General features: G+C 42.2%; 1 protein-coding gene across 1 annotated transcript in view; it reads left to right on the plus strand.

The window, feature by feature from the left end:
* Nucleotides 1-18,448, plus strand: part of MYRIP (myosin VIIA and Rab interacting protein) — a 218,966-nt gene that overhangs the window by 39,859 nt on the left and 160,659 nt on the right. The window contains exon 2 of the mRNA XM_082848766.1: nt 323-466. Within this exon, the coding sequence (XP_082704892.1) occupies nt 357-466 (110 nt within the window). The 5' untranslated portion in view covers nt 323-356. The remainder of the gene's footprint in view (nt 1-322; nt 467-18,448) is intronic.

Raw genomic sequence — 18,448 nt, forward strand, 5'->3', positions numbered from 1 at the left:
TTTTAGATATTGTCTTCTGGTGTTTTGTGGAAATCCACACCAGGTCTCATGTATGCTTCATTCTATCAAAAAGAATAATTTATCTATTTTTTCTAATGTAAGAGTTGGGATGAATGACACTGTTGATGACCAGTTACCTTCTCTTTTTCTCCACAGTCTTGCTGAAGTTGTCTGTAAATATTTGCTGAGTATGAGAGCAGAGCAGGATACGATCTTATGTAAACACTGTGTCTAATTTTGTTTAATAACAACATTGGTTGATTTTATCGATGGAGGACTTTTATCTTGCCCTCAATTTGTGGTCTCTCCTTTGATTTCTCAGGTCTCGTTCCATTGTCTGTGTTTGGTGTTAAATCATGGGGAGGAAGCTGGACCTGTCTGGTCTGACCGATGATGAAACAGAGCATGTTCTCCAGGTGGTTCAGCGAGACTTCAATCTCCGAAAAAAAGAGGAAGAGCGGCTCAGGTGAGATGCTTCTATTTCCCACCTGGGTACAGTGAACCATATGTAGACAAGTGAAACAGGCTTCCTGAGTGTTCCTTGCTGCCAGCCCTACACTCAAAGTCTTTATATCATGTAAACACACAGAAGAAGAATGTCCTTCCCTTGGTAGTCAGGCTGGCCAGCTTCAACACTGGGCATCACAATGTCAGCTCAGAAATGAGACTGTTCACACTCGCAGTCAAGTTTGTGTTCAGCTGCTCACCCTGTAAATTATTAGCTCTAGAATGGATGGAGTTCGTGCTGACGGTGGCTGTTTCAAGCTTGCTCCTGGCTTTAATTTTCCTGTCGGCAGGTACTACTGAAGAATAACCAAAGTGTTATATAAATAGGAGAATTAGATGCATAGCTGTACAATCTTCTGTTAGAGCTCTCAGCTACCATGGTGCAGGAAGAAAGCTCTGAAGACCTGGTACAAGGAAAGTGACCACCAGGCTGGGATGGGGTTACCTGGCTCAGCATCACCCTCCTCATTTTATAGAGGGAAAAGCTGAGACCCAGAGAGGGGGGCCTTGTGACTCCTCTGCAGTTGGTATTTCCTCGTGGGATGTTCTTGCAAGTACTGTTGCTGCCTAAATTTGGAAGAAGTCAGAGTGATGGAAATGCGGTCATGTGTTGGGGTTTGTGTGTTAGAACCTGATGGCAAGTCATCATGAGCTCCCCTCCTCCATAAACCTGTTTTCCCTTGGGATTCCATAGGTTTGTCATGGCACTGTCTCCTTCCTTAGCCACTGAGCTCAAAACCTCAGTCTTTATAATTCCTCCCCTGACTTGGGTCCCACACAGGGCAGGGCCAGGCCCTGTTATTTCTGCCTCCTTAGCATCTCTCCCAGCCCTATCCCAGTCCAGCTTTCGTGACTTTTCATCCCAGTCATTGCAGTAACCTTCTCTATGATCCTCCTGCCTCCAGTCCTCCAGGGTGGTGCCCCATTTCAGCTGTAACCATGCCCTTTCCCACTCTGCTTAAAATTGACATGGGTTGTTTTCCTTTGCCCTTGGAGTTTCTCAGACATTCTGTTTCTGTAGAATATTTACCTCCCTTACTTGTAAGTACTCTAGTGTAATTTACTTTAGTTCCACCATGTTTTTTTCCCATATCATATATATTTAATATGTGCTTATTAGATGGAAGACAAGAAATCTGTTAATTAAGTAGTTATTTGATTTAAAAACCATGTGCCACAAAAAAGATATATGGATCAGTGGAACAGAATAGACAGCCCAGAAATAAACCCACACGTTATGTGGGTTTAAATGTGTGAACCCACATTAATGTGTGAATAAACTTCACACATTAACTGAAGGTCAATTAATCTTCAACAAAGGAGGCAAGAATATACAATGGGAAAAAGACAGTCTCTTCAGTAAGTGGTGCTGGGAAAGTTGGACAGCCTCATGTAAATCAATGAAGTAAGAATACACCCTCTCGCCATGCACAAAAATAAACTCAAAATGGCTTAAAGACTTAAACATAAGACATGATACCATAAAACTCCTAGAAGAGATCATAGGCAAAACATTCTCTGACATAAATCATACTAATGTTTTCTTAGGTCATTCTCCCAAGGCAATAGAAATAAAAACAAAAATAAATAAATGGGACCTACTCAAACTTACAAGCTCTTGCATGGCAAAGGAAACCTTAAACAAAATGAAAAGACAACCTACGGAATGGGAGAAAATATTTGCAAATGATGCGACTGACAAGGGCTTACTTTCCAAAATATACAAACAGCTCATACAACTCAACAACAAAAAACAAACAACCCACTTGTAAAATGGGCAGAAGACCTAAATAGACAGTTCTTCAAAGAAGAAATATAAATGGCCAATAGGCACATGAAAAGATGCTCAACATTGCTAATTATTAGAGAAATGCAAATCAGAACCTCACACTGGGCAGAATGGTCATCATTAAAAAGTCTACAAATAACGAATGCTAGAGAGGGTGTGGAGAAATGTGAACCCTCCTACACTGTTGGTGGGAATATAAGTTGGTACAGCCACTGTGGAAAACAGTATGGAGGTTCCTCAGAAAACTAAAAATACAATTACCATATGATCCAGCAATCCCACTCCTGGGCATGTATCCAGACAAAACTATAATCCAAAAGGATACATGCATGCTTATGTTCGTAACAGCACTATTCACAATAGCCAAGACATGGAAACAACCTAAAGGTCCATTGACAGATGAATGGATAAAGAAGATGTGGTACATATATACAATGGAATACTACTCAGCCATAAAAAAGAATGAAATAATGCCATTTGCAGCAACATGGATGCAACTAGAGATTATCATACTAAGTGAAGTAAGTCAGAAAGAGAAAGACAAATACCATAAGATATCACTTACATGTGGAATCTAAAATATGACACAAATGGACCTATCTATGAAATAGAAACAGACTCACAGACATAGAGAACAGATTTGTGGTTGCCAAGGGGGAGGGGGTTGGGGGGAGGGATGGAGTGGGAGGTTGGGGTTAGCAGAGGTAAGCTTTTATATATAGAATGGATGAACAACAGGGTCATACTGTATAGTACAGAGAACTATATTCAATATCCTATGATAAACCATAATGGAGGGGCTTCCCAGGTGGCACAGTGGTTAAGAATCCAGCTGCCAAGGCAGGGGACACAGGTTCAAGCCCTGGTCCGGAAAGATCCCACATGCCGCAGAGCAACTAAGCCCATGCGCCACAACTACTGAGCCTGAACTCTAGAGCCTGCGAGCCACAACTACTGAGCCTACATGCCACAACTACTGAAGCCCATGCATCTAGAGCCCGTGCTCCGCAACAAGAGAAGCCACCGCAATGAGAAGCCCACACACCTCAACGAAGAGTAGCCCCTGCTCACTGCAACTAGAGAAAGCCCATGTGCAGCAACAAAGACCTAATGCAGCCAAAAATAAATAAATAAAAAGTAAATAACATTTAAAAAAAACATATGGAAAAGAATATTTTTAAAAAGAATGTATATATATGTATAACTGAATCACTTTGCTGTACAGCAGAAATTAACATGACATTGTAAATCAACTGTACTTTAATTTTAAAGAAGTCCATGTGCCAGGCACTGTTCTAGCTGTTGCTCATAACAGTGAGCAAAATAAGTCTTTGCCCCATGGAGTTTATATTCTAGAACTGTGCTACCCATACTGTAGCGACCAACCACGTGTGGCTTCTGTGTACTTGTAATGGGGTGAGTCTGAACTGAGATGCACTGTAAGTGTAACATACACACCAGACCTCAAAAATTTAGTACCAAAACATGTAAGATATCTCATTAATAATTTTTATATTGATTACATTTTGAAGTGCCAATGTTTTAGATATACAAGCTTAAAGAAAAGACATTAAAATTAATTTTTCCTGTTTCTTTTTACTTTTTTTCGTATGGTTACTAGAAAATTTAAAATTAGACATGTCTCACAATATATTTCTATTGGCTAGTGCTGCCCTAGAGGGAGGAGAAAGAGAGGAAGTAAATAAATACAAACATATTTACATGTATTAGGTAGTGGTGAGAGCCATGAAGAAGAATAAAGCAGGGAAGGGGGACAGAGACTGGCCAGGGATGGGCAGGGTGCTCTCTTTTGAATGGGCTGGCTGGGGAAGACTTCTCTGGTGAGACTTGAGCAGAGACTTGCTGGAGGTGAGGGAGGGAGCTGGGGTGCTCTTTGGGGTAATATCAAGCAAGGTGGAGGGAACAACAAATGGCAAGTTCTGATTCAGGGATGCGCCTTTATGTTTCCAGAGGAGCTGGGAGGGAGGGAGCCAGGGGGAGTGTGGTAGTAGAACAAAGTCCAAGCAATATCCTAAGCCCAAACCACGTGTGGTAAATCCAAACTCAAAACCACTGCAATTGTAAAACCTTTCCTTGCCTCTCTGCATTGCTTGGATTTAGGAGACATGAAAGAGTCTTCGAAGCTATGTTACAGAAAGTATTTCTGAATTCTTTAATATTTGCTTCAATGAGCATAACATGCAGAATGGAAGATTTTTATTTTAAGGTTTCAAACTGAATTGTGTTTCTGTTCTCCCGGCCAGCTGTTCCTTATTTACCTAGTTTCTCTGGTTAGGTTTTGTGAGGGTAGGTCTTGGGTGTAGAGGTTACACGGTGTTTCTAATGATCTGTTCTTCCGTGTTGACATAAAATGTAGTAAATAGTGGTGAAAATGTGAATTAAATGTCCTCAGAACATATGATGGTAAGGGAAACAGAGAGAGTGGGGCTGAAGCATTCAGCACAATGAGGAAATAAATTCATGGAAAGATAACTAGAAGATATAAAAGCTGTGAACTTGCACTGCCCTGGGTGCTCTGCACAGTTCATATTATTGATTCGTCATAGGAGTCCCCGTAAGGAGGATCCCCATTTACATGAAAGCACCCAAACACAGAGAGGTTACAAAGCTTTCTCAGAATCACACAGTTAATTGGGGTAGAGCCAGGATTCTGTTTCCCACAGCCTCTGAATTATACAGACTGGATTAAGCCTTTTCAAAACTGCTCTTATGTGCAGGTAGAAGAGCCCTGTCCCCCACTCTCCACCTCACACCCTAACGAGCACAGTCACACCACAACTGGGTATATCAGCTATGTATATGCATAGTCATAGGTCTTCCTATATAAAGAGACTCTGTGGACCCCATTTCACTAAGATTATGTGCATTCCCAGCACTGGGGATGTGGGGTATTGAACATTTAATCCCATTAAAGGCTATACGCATAGTAGGACTATTTGGGGGGAAGACAGAGGATTGGGTGGGCCTGAGAATAGTGGACATGCCGCCGCAGACAGAGGAGGGGGTACTTATGTACAAACAAGTTCAATAGAGTGAGTGTTGATTGCATTTTCCAGGACACACCGTAGTATTAAAACTATAGATGGAGCACGTTGGAGAACAAAAGACATGTTGACCCCTGCTCCTACATCCAGGGTCTTGGGGTCTAGACAAATCAGATAAATGTGTAGAAAATACACACTATACTTGATTAATTTTATTCTTTGTTTTTCTTTTTTATCAGATGCTTTCATGCAAACATTAAAAAACAAAATGGTAAAGACCTTACAATGAAAAGCACCAGTCCTCCGCTCCTTGTTTAATCGATTTTGTCCTTAGTTCTGCAGTCCTCCTAGCATTACCTCCATAAATCTAAAAAAATATGCTTATGTTGCTATTTCTCGATGTATAAATTTTAGATAGTCTTTCATTTCTTTGTTCTGAATGGTGGGGATTTTGCTCACTTACTTAGACTACTTTTACCTTTTGTTTCTTGATGGTTATATTATTTGTGGTTTGGTTTTCTATTGGTCATCTTTCAAACAAACCGTATACAGAAACCTCTGGGTCTTGTTCCATCCACATTCACCATCTTGGTGAAAGGCAGCACACGTATTCGTATAGCTAGTATGCATATGGCATCCCTACTTCCCATCAACCACCCCTGCCACTTTCCGTATCTCACATCTGTCCCTGCTGTACCTTTACTCTTACATATTCAAGGGCTGTTCTGCAAACATAAATTTGAGTCTTTCTTGCTTTGTTCAGAGGTTGACACTAATGTTGAAAATCAATAGGCAGCCCTTAAGTTATTATGATTGAAAATAGTGTTTGCCGCTCTCTTTTCCAGAACTTCATTGAAATCTGCAGGTGGCTCATTGGTCCCCTCCTTTTCTTTTCACTTTTATGAATTAATTACACTTTTATTTCTTCACTGTCATTTTAAAGGAGTCTTGGGAAGGAGGGGAGGACACTTAAGTGTTTGTTTAGTCTGCCATCTGGAACCTATTGGCCACAGTAACTTACTTGCTGGTCAGGGCCACGGAGGAGGCTGGGGGAGGTAGAGACATGAAGGATACTCCCTGTGTGCAAAGTGTACCCAAAGCATGCTCTGGGGTCACACAGAAGTGGATATAGGTCCTTGTACCACTGCTTAACACATCATTAGATGGAGGGAGCCTGAGCCCTAAGACACTGGATAGAGGGGAGTTTCTGATGACCAGCAGGGGACTTTGTGTCCGAATGAAATAAACTTTTGTTGGGATAAATCACTGAGGCATCAGGGTTTATTTGTTATAGCAGCATAGCCTAGTATTACATTGACTGATATAGTTTCTGGGGCCATCTGGCCCCTCGTGTAGTAGAAGACACCTGTGGAAGTATCTCCAGACTTACAGTAGAATCATAATTTATACCCTGTGATTTTATATTGTCAGGTGCATTTGCAAACTGGTTTTTAAAATGAGTGTTAATTGCATGGTACTCTGGTGTTCAGATTGAGATGTTTATGAGATAGCCACAGGCTTAAAGTTTCTCATTTAAAATGTGCTGGCCAGAAGCTAGTTAGCATCTGGGTAACTTCCAAAGATTTGCTGGTGCTCTAATGGACTTGGTCTGTGGGGGAGCAGGGGTTAGATTTGATGAAATGGTTTCCCGTAACTGTGACAGGCCATTAATTGTCAGGGTTTGCTGAACTGAGAGTGTGCTTCTGCCTGCCAAGGACTGCGGGGCCCAGGCGAGGCCAGGCCAGGGGAAGGAAGGGAGGGGAGGATGGAGAGCATGAGTGGCAGGGCACTTCCCATCTAGTCTTTCTCTGAGAGGCTCAGTGGCTGTAGCCCAGCAGCTGCAGTGTGTAAATTCCTCCTCCTTGGGCCTGCGTTAAGAGGGGGATTAATGCACTTGGAGACCTGTTTCTGTTACTCGCTTGCTGACATGGCCTGTGCTCTCTCTGCCACCTCAGTGACAGGATGTGAGGGCAATCGTCCATCCCCCAAGAGTCCGGTCTAAGTGAGAAAATAACTAAGAGCTGCCAGGGGGTGTGGAAGGACCCCTGCAGGAAAGCAGAGCATCTCCCCCAAACTAGAAGTGCTTTGTGTTTCTAGTCTGTTATACAGAAACTCCTTTGAGGTTTAATCACGATTTTACAAAATAAAAAGAACACACTGCTTTTAATGAAATGAGTTAGCGATCTTCATTCAAAATTCATTTTAAACAAATTAGAATTTTATTATGAGAACTTAATTTTTCAAGAAGTTTCTTTTTCAAAAAGTAAAATGGCTTTGTTCTCAAGGTCCTTAGTTTGGACAATTAAAGTGATCGAATTAATTAACAAACACTCCTGGTCATATACTTCTTTGAAGCTGGAAGTCAGATTGCCTCGTCTTTACTCAGTTGGAATAAATACTCCCTGTGGTTTATGAAATACCTATGCCTTCACAGAGTACATCTGCCCTGCATCTCCTCACTGGCCCCTTGTAGCTCCTGAGAGGCCACAATAACACTGTGTGGCACTAACCTGTCCAAGTGATGCATCTGCTCTCTCAGAGAGAGGATGCTGCAAGGCAGGAGTTCCTTCCTCTGCACCACTAGATCAGGTTGGCTGGCCAGTCACCCGGCAGGGCTCTGAAATAACAGAGCCCAAAGCAGGTGCACTGTGTGGTGGAGTGGGAAGTGGGACACAGCTCTGTCTGAGTCACTTTGTGATGGGGGAAGGCCCAGCAACTAGGAGACACCAGGAATGGCCCTGGAGACTTGCGTAGGGCAGGTGTGAGGACCTCAGAAGCAGGACGTGCATACCATAGAGCGTATCAACCTCAAAGCTAGAGCGGACCTCACAGATTTTTTAAAATCACCTTTTTACTTATTACTGGTATTTTTAATAATGAAAAGGTCACATATATTACATCAAAGCTATTGGATATCCATTCATTTGCTTCACAATCTTATATTGAATGTCAGGAGCCTCCTGGGGAAACATGAGGGGGATGAAAGAGTGGGGGAGGGCGAGAGGGGTTCACAAAGTTAATAAGTGCCTAACCCTTGAGAAAAAGTCCAGAAGGTGAGCTAAGTCTGATATGAAAAATTAGGATGCTATAGAGAGTGAGAAATAAAAGCATTACGGCAGACCCATGGGAATACTTTCATCTTGGAGATGGCAGGTAGGAAAAAGGAAAGGCTTCCTGAAGGAAAGGCTTCCTGAAGGAGAGGTACATTTATTTGATCCCTGAAGGTAGACAGGATTCTTTAAGTGGATTAAACAAAGGTCTGTGTACCAGGGAGCATCCTGAGTGAAGTGATATGGATAGAAAAGAGGGCATGTTTTCTCAACCCCAGTCAGGAGCTGTGGAGGGGCAGTGGAGGGGCAGTGGAGGGGCAGTGGAGGAAGTGACTGCTTTGACAACAGTCCCTTTTGCGCTATTGCTCATCGTATGGAAGAGTGGTGTTCCAGGAATAGCAACCCCTGCCATGCCCAGCCACCATGAGAAAAGAGATATTCTTTCCAAAATGGGGAAAGTGAGGCTCTGAAAAGAAGTTTAAAACTGGCCCAGGCTGTACATAGTGAAAGGTAGAATCAAAGCTAGGCAGTGTCACACCAGAGCTAGGACATCACACTGCCTTGGTACTGAAAACAAGGGGACCCAGGTGTCATGGGACAGAATGGGTGAAATTAGGGCCATCTTAGAAAATCTGGTACCTGTGCTTGCTAAAACCTGGGGTAACACTCCAAGGGATGGGAAAGTAGGAGGGTTTAAGTCAGGATATGGGGAAGGGTAACTGGGACATTACAGTAGTCATTAGCCACATGTAGCACTGAGCACTTCAAATATGGCTTATCCAAACGGAGATGTAGTCTAAATTACTCTGAATTTCAGAGCTCTAGTATGAAAAAGAATGTAAAGTATCTCATTAATAATTTTATATTGAAAACATATTGAAATGTATCTAAAATTACATTTTAAGTAAAATGTATAATTAAAATTAATTTCACCTGTTTCTTTTTTACTTTTTAAAACTGTGCCTACTAGAAGACTTTATATATATTGCTCACATTATATTTTTATTGGCCAGCACTGGTTTGGAATGCTAGGTTAAGCAATTTGGAATTTATGAGATCAGAAAGTAAGCTTTCTTCCCCAATTTTGTTTAAGGCTAGTCCTTTTCTTTGAGGTTTGTAGGTATCTGAAAGATCCAGCGAATGTCTTAGCTACCTAGCTGTGCATTGGCCTTTGCTATCAACAGCTGTTATATCTGCCATGTGAAGGTGATCTCAGAATAATAGCCTGGTATTGGCTTTCCTGTACAGTTTAAAAGGAAAGCACACTGTGATCGTGCCATATTCACCACGGAGAGCTTGCCATCTCGGAATGGAATAAACCCTTTGATGTTTCTTTGAAATTAATGGTTGACCAAGTATATGTCATGATTTTTGAAATAAGAAAGTGGCCTTAGGATGTCCTCACATTCATAATTTGTATAATGTCTCTGGTACCACAAAAGTGATATGGATAGCGATATGAATATAGTGGTATGAATATCACGTATTCGTCTGTGGGGATCTGCTTTTAAGAATGGCCAAGAGAGTTTGATGCTGCAAATGGACTTATAATGTAGAAAAAGAATCATACTGATGCTCTTATTTACTTTTTAATTTGTAACGCTTCAAAGATGTATGGTTACTAATTTGTAAATTCTGGATACCTTCTCCCCATAATCCCATATCCTTTAATAACAATATTCTAGATTGCTTTTGTGGCTCTAAGTTCCTGATCTTATCTGCTTTTCCACTGCCAGTGTCAGAGGCTCAATTCTGCTGGGCTCTGATAAAGCTTTTGTGGTACTAATTCTTGGCCAGACTTTCATTCCTCAGACCTCTGGCTCCAGAAAGCATTTATTTGGCATTTGGTGCACAAAGAATTCAGGACTTGAAAGAGAATAAGGAAGAAAGTTTCTGCAGCTATTGTGAAAGCAGCTTTCTTCAACCGCAGTAATTCAGGCACGTCCACAAGCATTTTGCCAGAAACGGTCTGAAACGCAGAGTTGGTGAACACAGGTGTACGTTGTGGAAATCAGAGTTTTACCTTCACCCTGTGCTGTGCTAGTGGAATGACAATTTCCTTGTCCCCATGACCTGCTTCAGTTCCTGGAAACAGGCCCCTGCCTTCACCTCCTTACTGAGCTCCTGAAGAAAACAGGCCCATCTCGAACCTTCCTGTACTGTTGGTAGGAATGTAAGTTGGTGCAGCTACTATGTAAAACAATATGGAGGTTCCTCAGAAAACTAAAAACAGAATTACCATATGACCCAGCAATTCCACTCCTGGGCATGTATCCAGACAAAACTATAATTTGGAAAGATACATGCACCCCTATGTTCATAGCAGTACTATTTACAATAGCCAAGACATGGAAACAACCTAAATGTTCATTGACAGATGAATGGATAAAGGAGATGTGATACATATATACAATGGAATACTACTCAGCCATAAAAAAGAACGAAATAATGCCATTTGCAGCAACATGGATGGAATTAGAGGTTATCATACTAAGTGAAGTCAGAAAGAGAAAGACAAATACCATATGGTATCACTTATATGTATAATCTAAAATATGACACAAGTGAACCTATCTACAGAACAGAAGCAGACTCTCAGACACAGAGAATAGACTTGTGGTTGCCAAGGGGGAGGGGGTTGGGGGAGGGATGGAGTGGGAGGTTGGGGTTAGCAGATGTAAGCTATTGTATATAGAATGGATAAACAACAGGGTCCTGCTGTATAGCACAGAAAGCCATGTTCAATGTCCTATTAAAACAGGAGGGAAGGGGGCAGGGCACAATCTTTGAAAGAATGACATAGCCCAAGGACATGACATAAACTGATTAGAACCAAATGGGTCCAAGAGGCAGACAAGTCGACTTCCACTAGACCTTGAGCCTCAGTATATGCTCACTGTAACACATCAGCAAGCTAAATGACACACCTACAGGCACCATGACTGTTCCAAGGCCACCATAAGGATCGAAAAGTGGGCAGTGGCCCAATTCCTGGGAATCCCCATCCCTTCCCGAAATAGCTGAATACTCCTCCCACTCATTAGCCTATGAAATTACCCACCCCTATAAAAACTGACAACTCCATACCCTGGTGCTTTTCTCACCTTCTGAGATGGCCCACACTCTGTCTGTGGAGTGTGTTTCTCTCTAAATAAATCCACTTCTTACCTATCACTTTGTCTCCCACTGAATTTTCTGTGATGAGACATCAGGAACCTGAACTTCATTAAGACCTGAAACCAGGTGTGTGATCTCAGTTGGAAGACTGTGGGTTTTGGCCCAGTACGAGTCCCAGCCATGTGGGTTCAAGTCCCAATCTGCGTTTAGGCCTGGTTCGAATTCTGGCCCCATGTGTTCAAGTCCCAATCTGACGTGCACAGTTTCACTATGATAAACCTTAATGGAAAAGAATATTAAAAAAGAATGTGTGTGTATGCATAATTGAACCACTTTGCTGTACAACATTGTAAATCAACTATACTTCAATTAAAAAAATGTCAGGGCTTCCCTGGTGGCACAATGGTTGGGAGTCGGCCTGCCAATGCAGGGGACACGGGTTCGTGCCCCGGTCTGGGAAGATCCCACACGCCGCGGAGCGGCTGGGCCCGTGAGCCATGGCCGCTGAGCCTGCGCGTCCAGAGCCTGTGCTCTGCAACGGGAGAGGCCACAACAGTGAGAGGCCCACGAACCGCAAAAAAAAAAAAAAAATGTCAGTGAGGATAGAAAAAAAAAAGAGAGAGAAAGAAAATAGGCCCATCTCCTGGATCAGCTTCTAAGTTGATACCATCATGAAGTAAATTCATGAACCTCTCTGACTCTTGGAATAACTTTTAATGAGTTCCTTCTTTCAGATGAGAGATTTCTGCTCCAGCCTCAAGATTCCCTTGTGGATGTCTGATTGATGACTTAAATTCCCAGAAGAGCTGGGCCCCAGGTGCCCAGTGAGTCCCAGCCCTCTGCAGTTCACCACCCCCTGCTGGCCTGACTCACGGGCTCCCATCCTGCATCAGCTATTCATGTATGTGGGCCTAGGACCCAAGCCTCCTAAGTCTGGCTGATTCTTATCCCCAGGCCTCAGGCTAGAGCTAGAGTACCTGACTCCCGTGTGTCTAGCCGGATCCTGGGTTTCCAGATGAGGTGACCTGCATAGGAGGTTGGCAGGGTCTGTGGTTCCAGCAATCTCTGGAGTTAGCCCTAGAATGATGTGTCCTTGGCCTCTGCCATGTTCCCCCAAATGTTCGTGTGTGGTCAGCCCCTGTAGCTGTGACGATTACCCATAGTCAGCTCCCACCTTGCAGTGCTCAGCTTGCCTTTTACATCTTCCAGGCTGAGCATCTCACAGCTACCAGGGCCCATTCCCTACACAGCATAAGATGGCCTGGGCTGTGACTTTGCCCCTTTCCATGCCAGGAATGTGCCTGGAGCCCAGGCTTCCTCTTCCCAAGGCTGCCTGGTTGGAGGGACATGGTTTTGTGTTGCTCCCCAAATCCCATCTGCAGGTTCCCCTGCCCCACTGCCCTACTCACCGGAGCTGGAGCCCACCTGAGTGCTCCTGCCAGATCCCCACTCTGCCCTGAACCAGGGCTTGGGTTAAGGTCTCAGGTCAGACCACCCATGGCTATGGCTTGTCTCCCTCCCTGCGCTACAGCTGAGAGACCCCAGAGGACCTGCATTTCTCTAGGCCCTGGACTTTCGCCATGTGGCCCTGCCCTTCTGACACTCCCCCTTCCCTTCCTACCTTCCCCTTCTTCCTCTCTTCGGTCACCTCCCCTGCCATCATCTTTATCTAGCTGAGTGGATCCTGAACCAGATCCTAAAAGCTTCTATTTCTCTGAGAGCATAAACAGCTTTGTGTGGTCCTGAAGTAGACCCGTAATATCCTACACGGCCTGCCGTGCTTAGGGGTATGTGTAGTGAGAGAGAGAGAGAGGGAGGGAGCGGGGAGGAGACAGAGTCAATTAATTGTCGACTGTATTTTAAATCTTCCTTCCTTCATACAGTATTTATTCATTTTACATGAATCTCAGAGCAGAGGCACGGGAGTGGTATTTAATGCTAGATGCTCAATGGCACTACTTGTCTTGCTGAAAACATAAGAACTACAGGTTCACTGATGCTGGTTTGTTTTTTAACCAGAGGATCCTCACCTGACGTGTGACCTTGGGCATGTTCCTTCGTTTTTTTTGAGCCTCCAGTTTTTCCACTGTACAATGAGGATGATGAGGATACCTGACTAGAGTGTGGGAGGTTAAATGAATTAGTACATGGGAAGCCCTGTGGACAGCCTCTGGAACATAGTAAGGACTCATAAGAACTCAGGGTGAGGTATGTACCTGCCTTGCTCTAGGCTGGTGTATCCGGTCCATGAATTAAATAATTAGAGTTCTCTTTAAATTTTCATATATATTTAGTAAGTTCAAATGGTTTTAATGGTTTAGCTTTTCGTAAAGCAAGGTGCTTTCCCCTTTTTTTGCTACTAGATGATTCTCTACAAGCAGAATAGAAATGCTAGTGTTTGTTTTATAGCCGATGCTTAGTTATTTAGACCTTCAATGTCTCTCTTCATTTCGTATATTCACTTGTGTGCTGACCTGCTGTGGCCAGAGGAGACAGTTGGCTGCCAGGATGTTTTTTTCCTTAGAATCAGAAACTCTGATGCCTTTTATTTAGGGTGGTGGTTCTATTCATTTCTGTTTCCCTGCATACCTTCTATAGGAACTGTTCAGTGGCTTCTGTTTCTTTCTGATTGTAGAAACAAACATTTCTATACAAACTAGAAAACAGGTCAGTGGGCAAATGAAGAGCGAGTTTCTGAGAAAAATCACACTTTCTGCTTTGACAGCTTAAATACAAAAGGGAAGCTTTTAACTAGGAAGTAGAAGTTCTGAATACACACAGCTACCCCAGCAGGACTAACTGGCCTTAGATGCAGCCACTGAGAGTGTTTGTTTTCTCCTGGAGACACGTTTCTGCCTTGAAAGTGGTTTCCAAAGTCTTGCATGTCACAGACCCATAGTTAGGGAGGGCCTCCCTACTGGGCTGCTTCTTCATGAATCACATGGGCCAGCCCGTATCCCCGAGTCCATTCACTCTGCTCTAGTCTGCCATTAAAGGCCTTAGTGTTGTTGCTGATGTGCTCAAAATATCACCTGACACAGAGGAGATTCTGGTGAACTGTTGCCATTACTGAGAATGGCAAAGGATGCCTCTGGTCAGAAAGACTTTATCTGTTCTTCATGCCACCCCTTTAGCTATGGGAAGCCTGTCCTGGAACTGACATTATCAAACTTTGAAGTAGAGAAAGAATATTCCAGAATAAATGATGGAATTTTAGAGCTAAAGTGAAGCTTAAAAATCAGTCCTGAATTCAAGTACAAACTGCTCATTTTATAAACAAAGCATTAAGTCCCCAGGAGTTAAGGATGTTATATAAAGCAACACAGCAAATGAACACTGGCAGTCTCGTCCTCTTTCCTCAATTGTGACAATGTGTCTCTTGTTTAGTTTTTGCTTTCCAGTGTAGCTAGGTATTTAGTTAAATGTCACAAGATCTACACTTCCCCTCTCCTCCACAACTAGTTTCACAGGAATATTTAAACTCACTGTATTGTTTAAATGCAAATCATCATCATTTAAAATAAATTTGTTCCAGATGACATGATACTATACATAGAAAATTTGAAAGATGCTACCAGAAAACTACTAGAGCTCATCAATGAATTTGGTAAAGTTGCAGGATACAAAATTAATACACAGAGATCTCTTGCATTTCTATACACTAACAACAAAAGATCAGAAAGAGAAATTAAGGAAACTATCCCATTTACCATCACATCAGAAAGAATAAAATACCTAGGAATAAACCTACCTAAGGAGACAAAAGACTTGTACTCTGAAAACTATAAGACACAGATGAAATAAATTGAAGATGACACAAACAGATGGAAAGGTATACCATGTTCTTGGATTGGAAGAATCAATATTGTCAAAATGACTATACTACCCAAGGCAATCTACAGATTCAGCGCAATCCCTATTAAATTACCAATGGCATTTTTCACAGAACTAGAACAAAAATTTCACAATTTGTATGGAAACACAAAAGACCCCAAATAGCCAAAGCAATCCTGAGAAAGAAAAACAGAGCTGGAAGAATCAGGCTCTATGGCTTCAGACTATACTACAAAGCTATAGTAATCAAAACAGTATGGTACTGGAAGAAAAACAAATAGAGGTCTGGAACAGACCTATAATGGAACGGGATAGAAAGCCCAGAAATAAATCCACGCACCTGTGGTCAATTATTCTATGACAAAGGAGGCAAGAATATACAATGGAGAAAAGACTGTCTCTTCAATAAGTGGTGCTGGGAAAACTGGACAGCTACATTTAAAAGAATGAAACTAGAACATTCTCTAACACCCTACACAAAAATAAACTCAAAATGGATTAAAGACCTAAATGTAAGACCAGATACTATAAAACTCTTAAAGGAAAACATAGGCAGAACACTCTTTGACATAAATTGCAGCAATATCTGTTTGGATCCACCTCCTAGAGTAATGAAAATAAAAACAAAAATAAACAAATGGGACCTAATTAAACTTAAAAGCTTTTGCACAGCAAAGAAAACCGTAAACAAAATAAAAAGACAACCCACAGAATGAGAGAAAATGTTTGTAAATGAAGTGACCGACAAGGGATGAATCTCCAAAATATATAAACAGCTTGTGCAGCTCAATATCCAAAAAACAAACAACCCAATCAAAAATGGGCAGATCTAAATAGACATTTCTCCAAAGAAGACACTCAGATGACCAAAAAAAAAGCACATGAAAAGATGCTCAATATTGCTAATTATCAGAGAAATGTAAATCAAAACTACAGTGAGGTATCACCTCATACTGGTCAGAATGGCCATCATCAGAAAGTCTATAAACAATAAATGCTGAAGAGGGTGTGGAGAAAAGGGAACCCTCCTACATTGTGGGTGGGAATGTAAATTGGTACAGCCATTATGGAGAACATTATGGAGGGTCCTTAAAAAATTAAAACTAGAACTACCAATATGATCCAGCTATCCCACTCCCAGGCATATATCCAAAAAGAACCATAATTCAAAAAAATTAAGGTGTTAGCATTTTGCCTCTGCCTTGCACAAGGCCAAATAGTAAAATGTAAAGGAGAAACTAGTCTTGCAGTTCCTTCTGTCACAACGTGCTGCTCTTTTCTTGGCTTTCAACATTAAGAAGGGACAGTGTAGCTTAAGGGATCAACAGATAATCTGAAAAGGTCATTGCAGACCAGACTGTCCTTTGTTCCCGCCCTTTCCTTTGTCAGTCACTGCTTGGCGTGACTGACCATGGTTAGGTTCTGGTCCACTCATGCTGAGGATTCCTTTTTCAGCCACAGTTTAAATCAGGTGCACGAACCTGTCTGCTTCCCTAGTAACAACCGTCTGACTCTAGTGTGTTAATCTTCCAAGGACAGAGCTGCCTTCAGCTTTCTTGGGGCAAGTGCTTATTTGCCAGGACAACAGCAAGGGTGTTCCTTATGACTGGTATATTATTCCTATTGAAAAATAATCTTTTCTTACAAGTCAACTTTTCACCAGGGTTTCTAGGCAGAGATCCAGCGCATTTTGCTCACGTCTTTGTCTCCAAACTTTAGAGAAGGAAGAGGGTGTGAACATCCCAGAGTGCCTTCTCTGTGCCAGGGATCCCCTGAACAGCATTTCAGGCCAGGGTGAAGCCTCTGGATTGGGATTCAGACACACTCCTGCTCTTTATCCTCAGGTCATGCCTGTCTCTGTGATGTGGGCCACCTGGTGCCTGCCAGAGGAATAGGAGGTATACAAGAAGTAGGGGAGGGAGGGGTGGAAAGCAAAACAGAAAAGTACCCTGGCAGTTCAGTGTTAGAAGTGCTGTTATGAGGGAAATGTAGTCTTATAAAAGTGTGTGCATGTGTATATACAGTTGACAGATTTTTAAAAAGCAAACTGGCGTTCTATGTATACAGTTTCCTACCACTTAATATTATATTAAGCAATGTCCTGTGTCATTAGATAAGGCTGTTTTATATAATATTATATAGTAATATCATGTCATCTCATATATCACATCACATAGCATCATATGAATGTGTCTTAATCTGGTTAACCATGGCTTGATTAGTGGATATTTGGGTTATGATTTTTATAATATAAAGAATGCCACAGAGAACATCCTTGTATTTTGTGAAATTTTGTCATCTCCAATCTTTTTCCTTAAAACCCATCCCTAAAAATATTACTCAGCCATAAAAAGAAATGAAATTGGGTTATTTGTAGTGAGGTGGATGGACCTAGAGTCTGTCATACAGAGTGAAGTAAGTCAGAAAGAGAAAGACAAATACCGTATGCTAACACATATATATGGAATCTAAGGGGAAAAAAATGTCATGAAGAACCTAGGGGTAAGATGGGAATAAAGACACAGACCTACTAGAGAATGGAGTTGAGGATATGGGGAGGGGGAAGGGTAAGCTGTGACAAAGTGAGAGAATGGCATGGACATATATACACTACCAAACGTAAAATAGATAGCTAGTGGGAAGCAGCCACATAGCACAGGGAGATCAGCTCGGTGCTTTGTGACCACCTAGAGGGGTGGGATAGGGAGGGTGGGAGGGAGGGAGACGCAAGAGGGAAGAGATATGGGAACATATGTATAACTGATTCACTTTGTTATAAAGCAGAAATTAACACACCATTTTAAAGCAATTGTACTCCAATAAAGATGAAGAAAATAGAATAACCGGCTTAAATGTGTGAAATAAAACTTTTCCAGGCCTCTGAGCCACACCACCGAGCTGGTTTCCAGAGCGTAGCTCCAGTTTGGTTTGCTCAGTGGTGAGACATTTCATGTTTGCTCCTGAAGCTTGTGGACAGCATCCAAGTGAACATGCCCCGTGTTGAGTTCTTTATGGCAAGTACTGTTTGGCAAGGGATCTCTGTTTACAGTCGATTAAGCAAATAGACAGCTGAGTTCCACGTAAGGCATAACAATGTTAGCAGCCCTATAGACTCAGTACCTCTCCGTGCTTTCAGAATAGGAAAT

The sequence above is a fragment of the Leucopleurus acutus genome, assembly GCF_964270905.1.
Source record: "Leucopleurus acutus genome assembly, chromosome: 10".
In the NCBI taxonomy this organism is placed as follows: domain Eukaryota; kingdom Metazoa; phylum Chordata; class Mammalia; order Artiodactyla; family Delphinidae; genus Leucopleurus; species Leucopleurus acutus.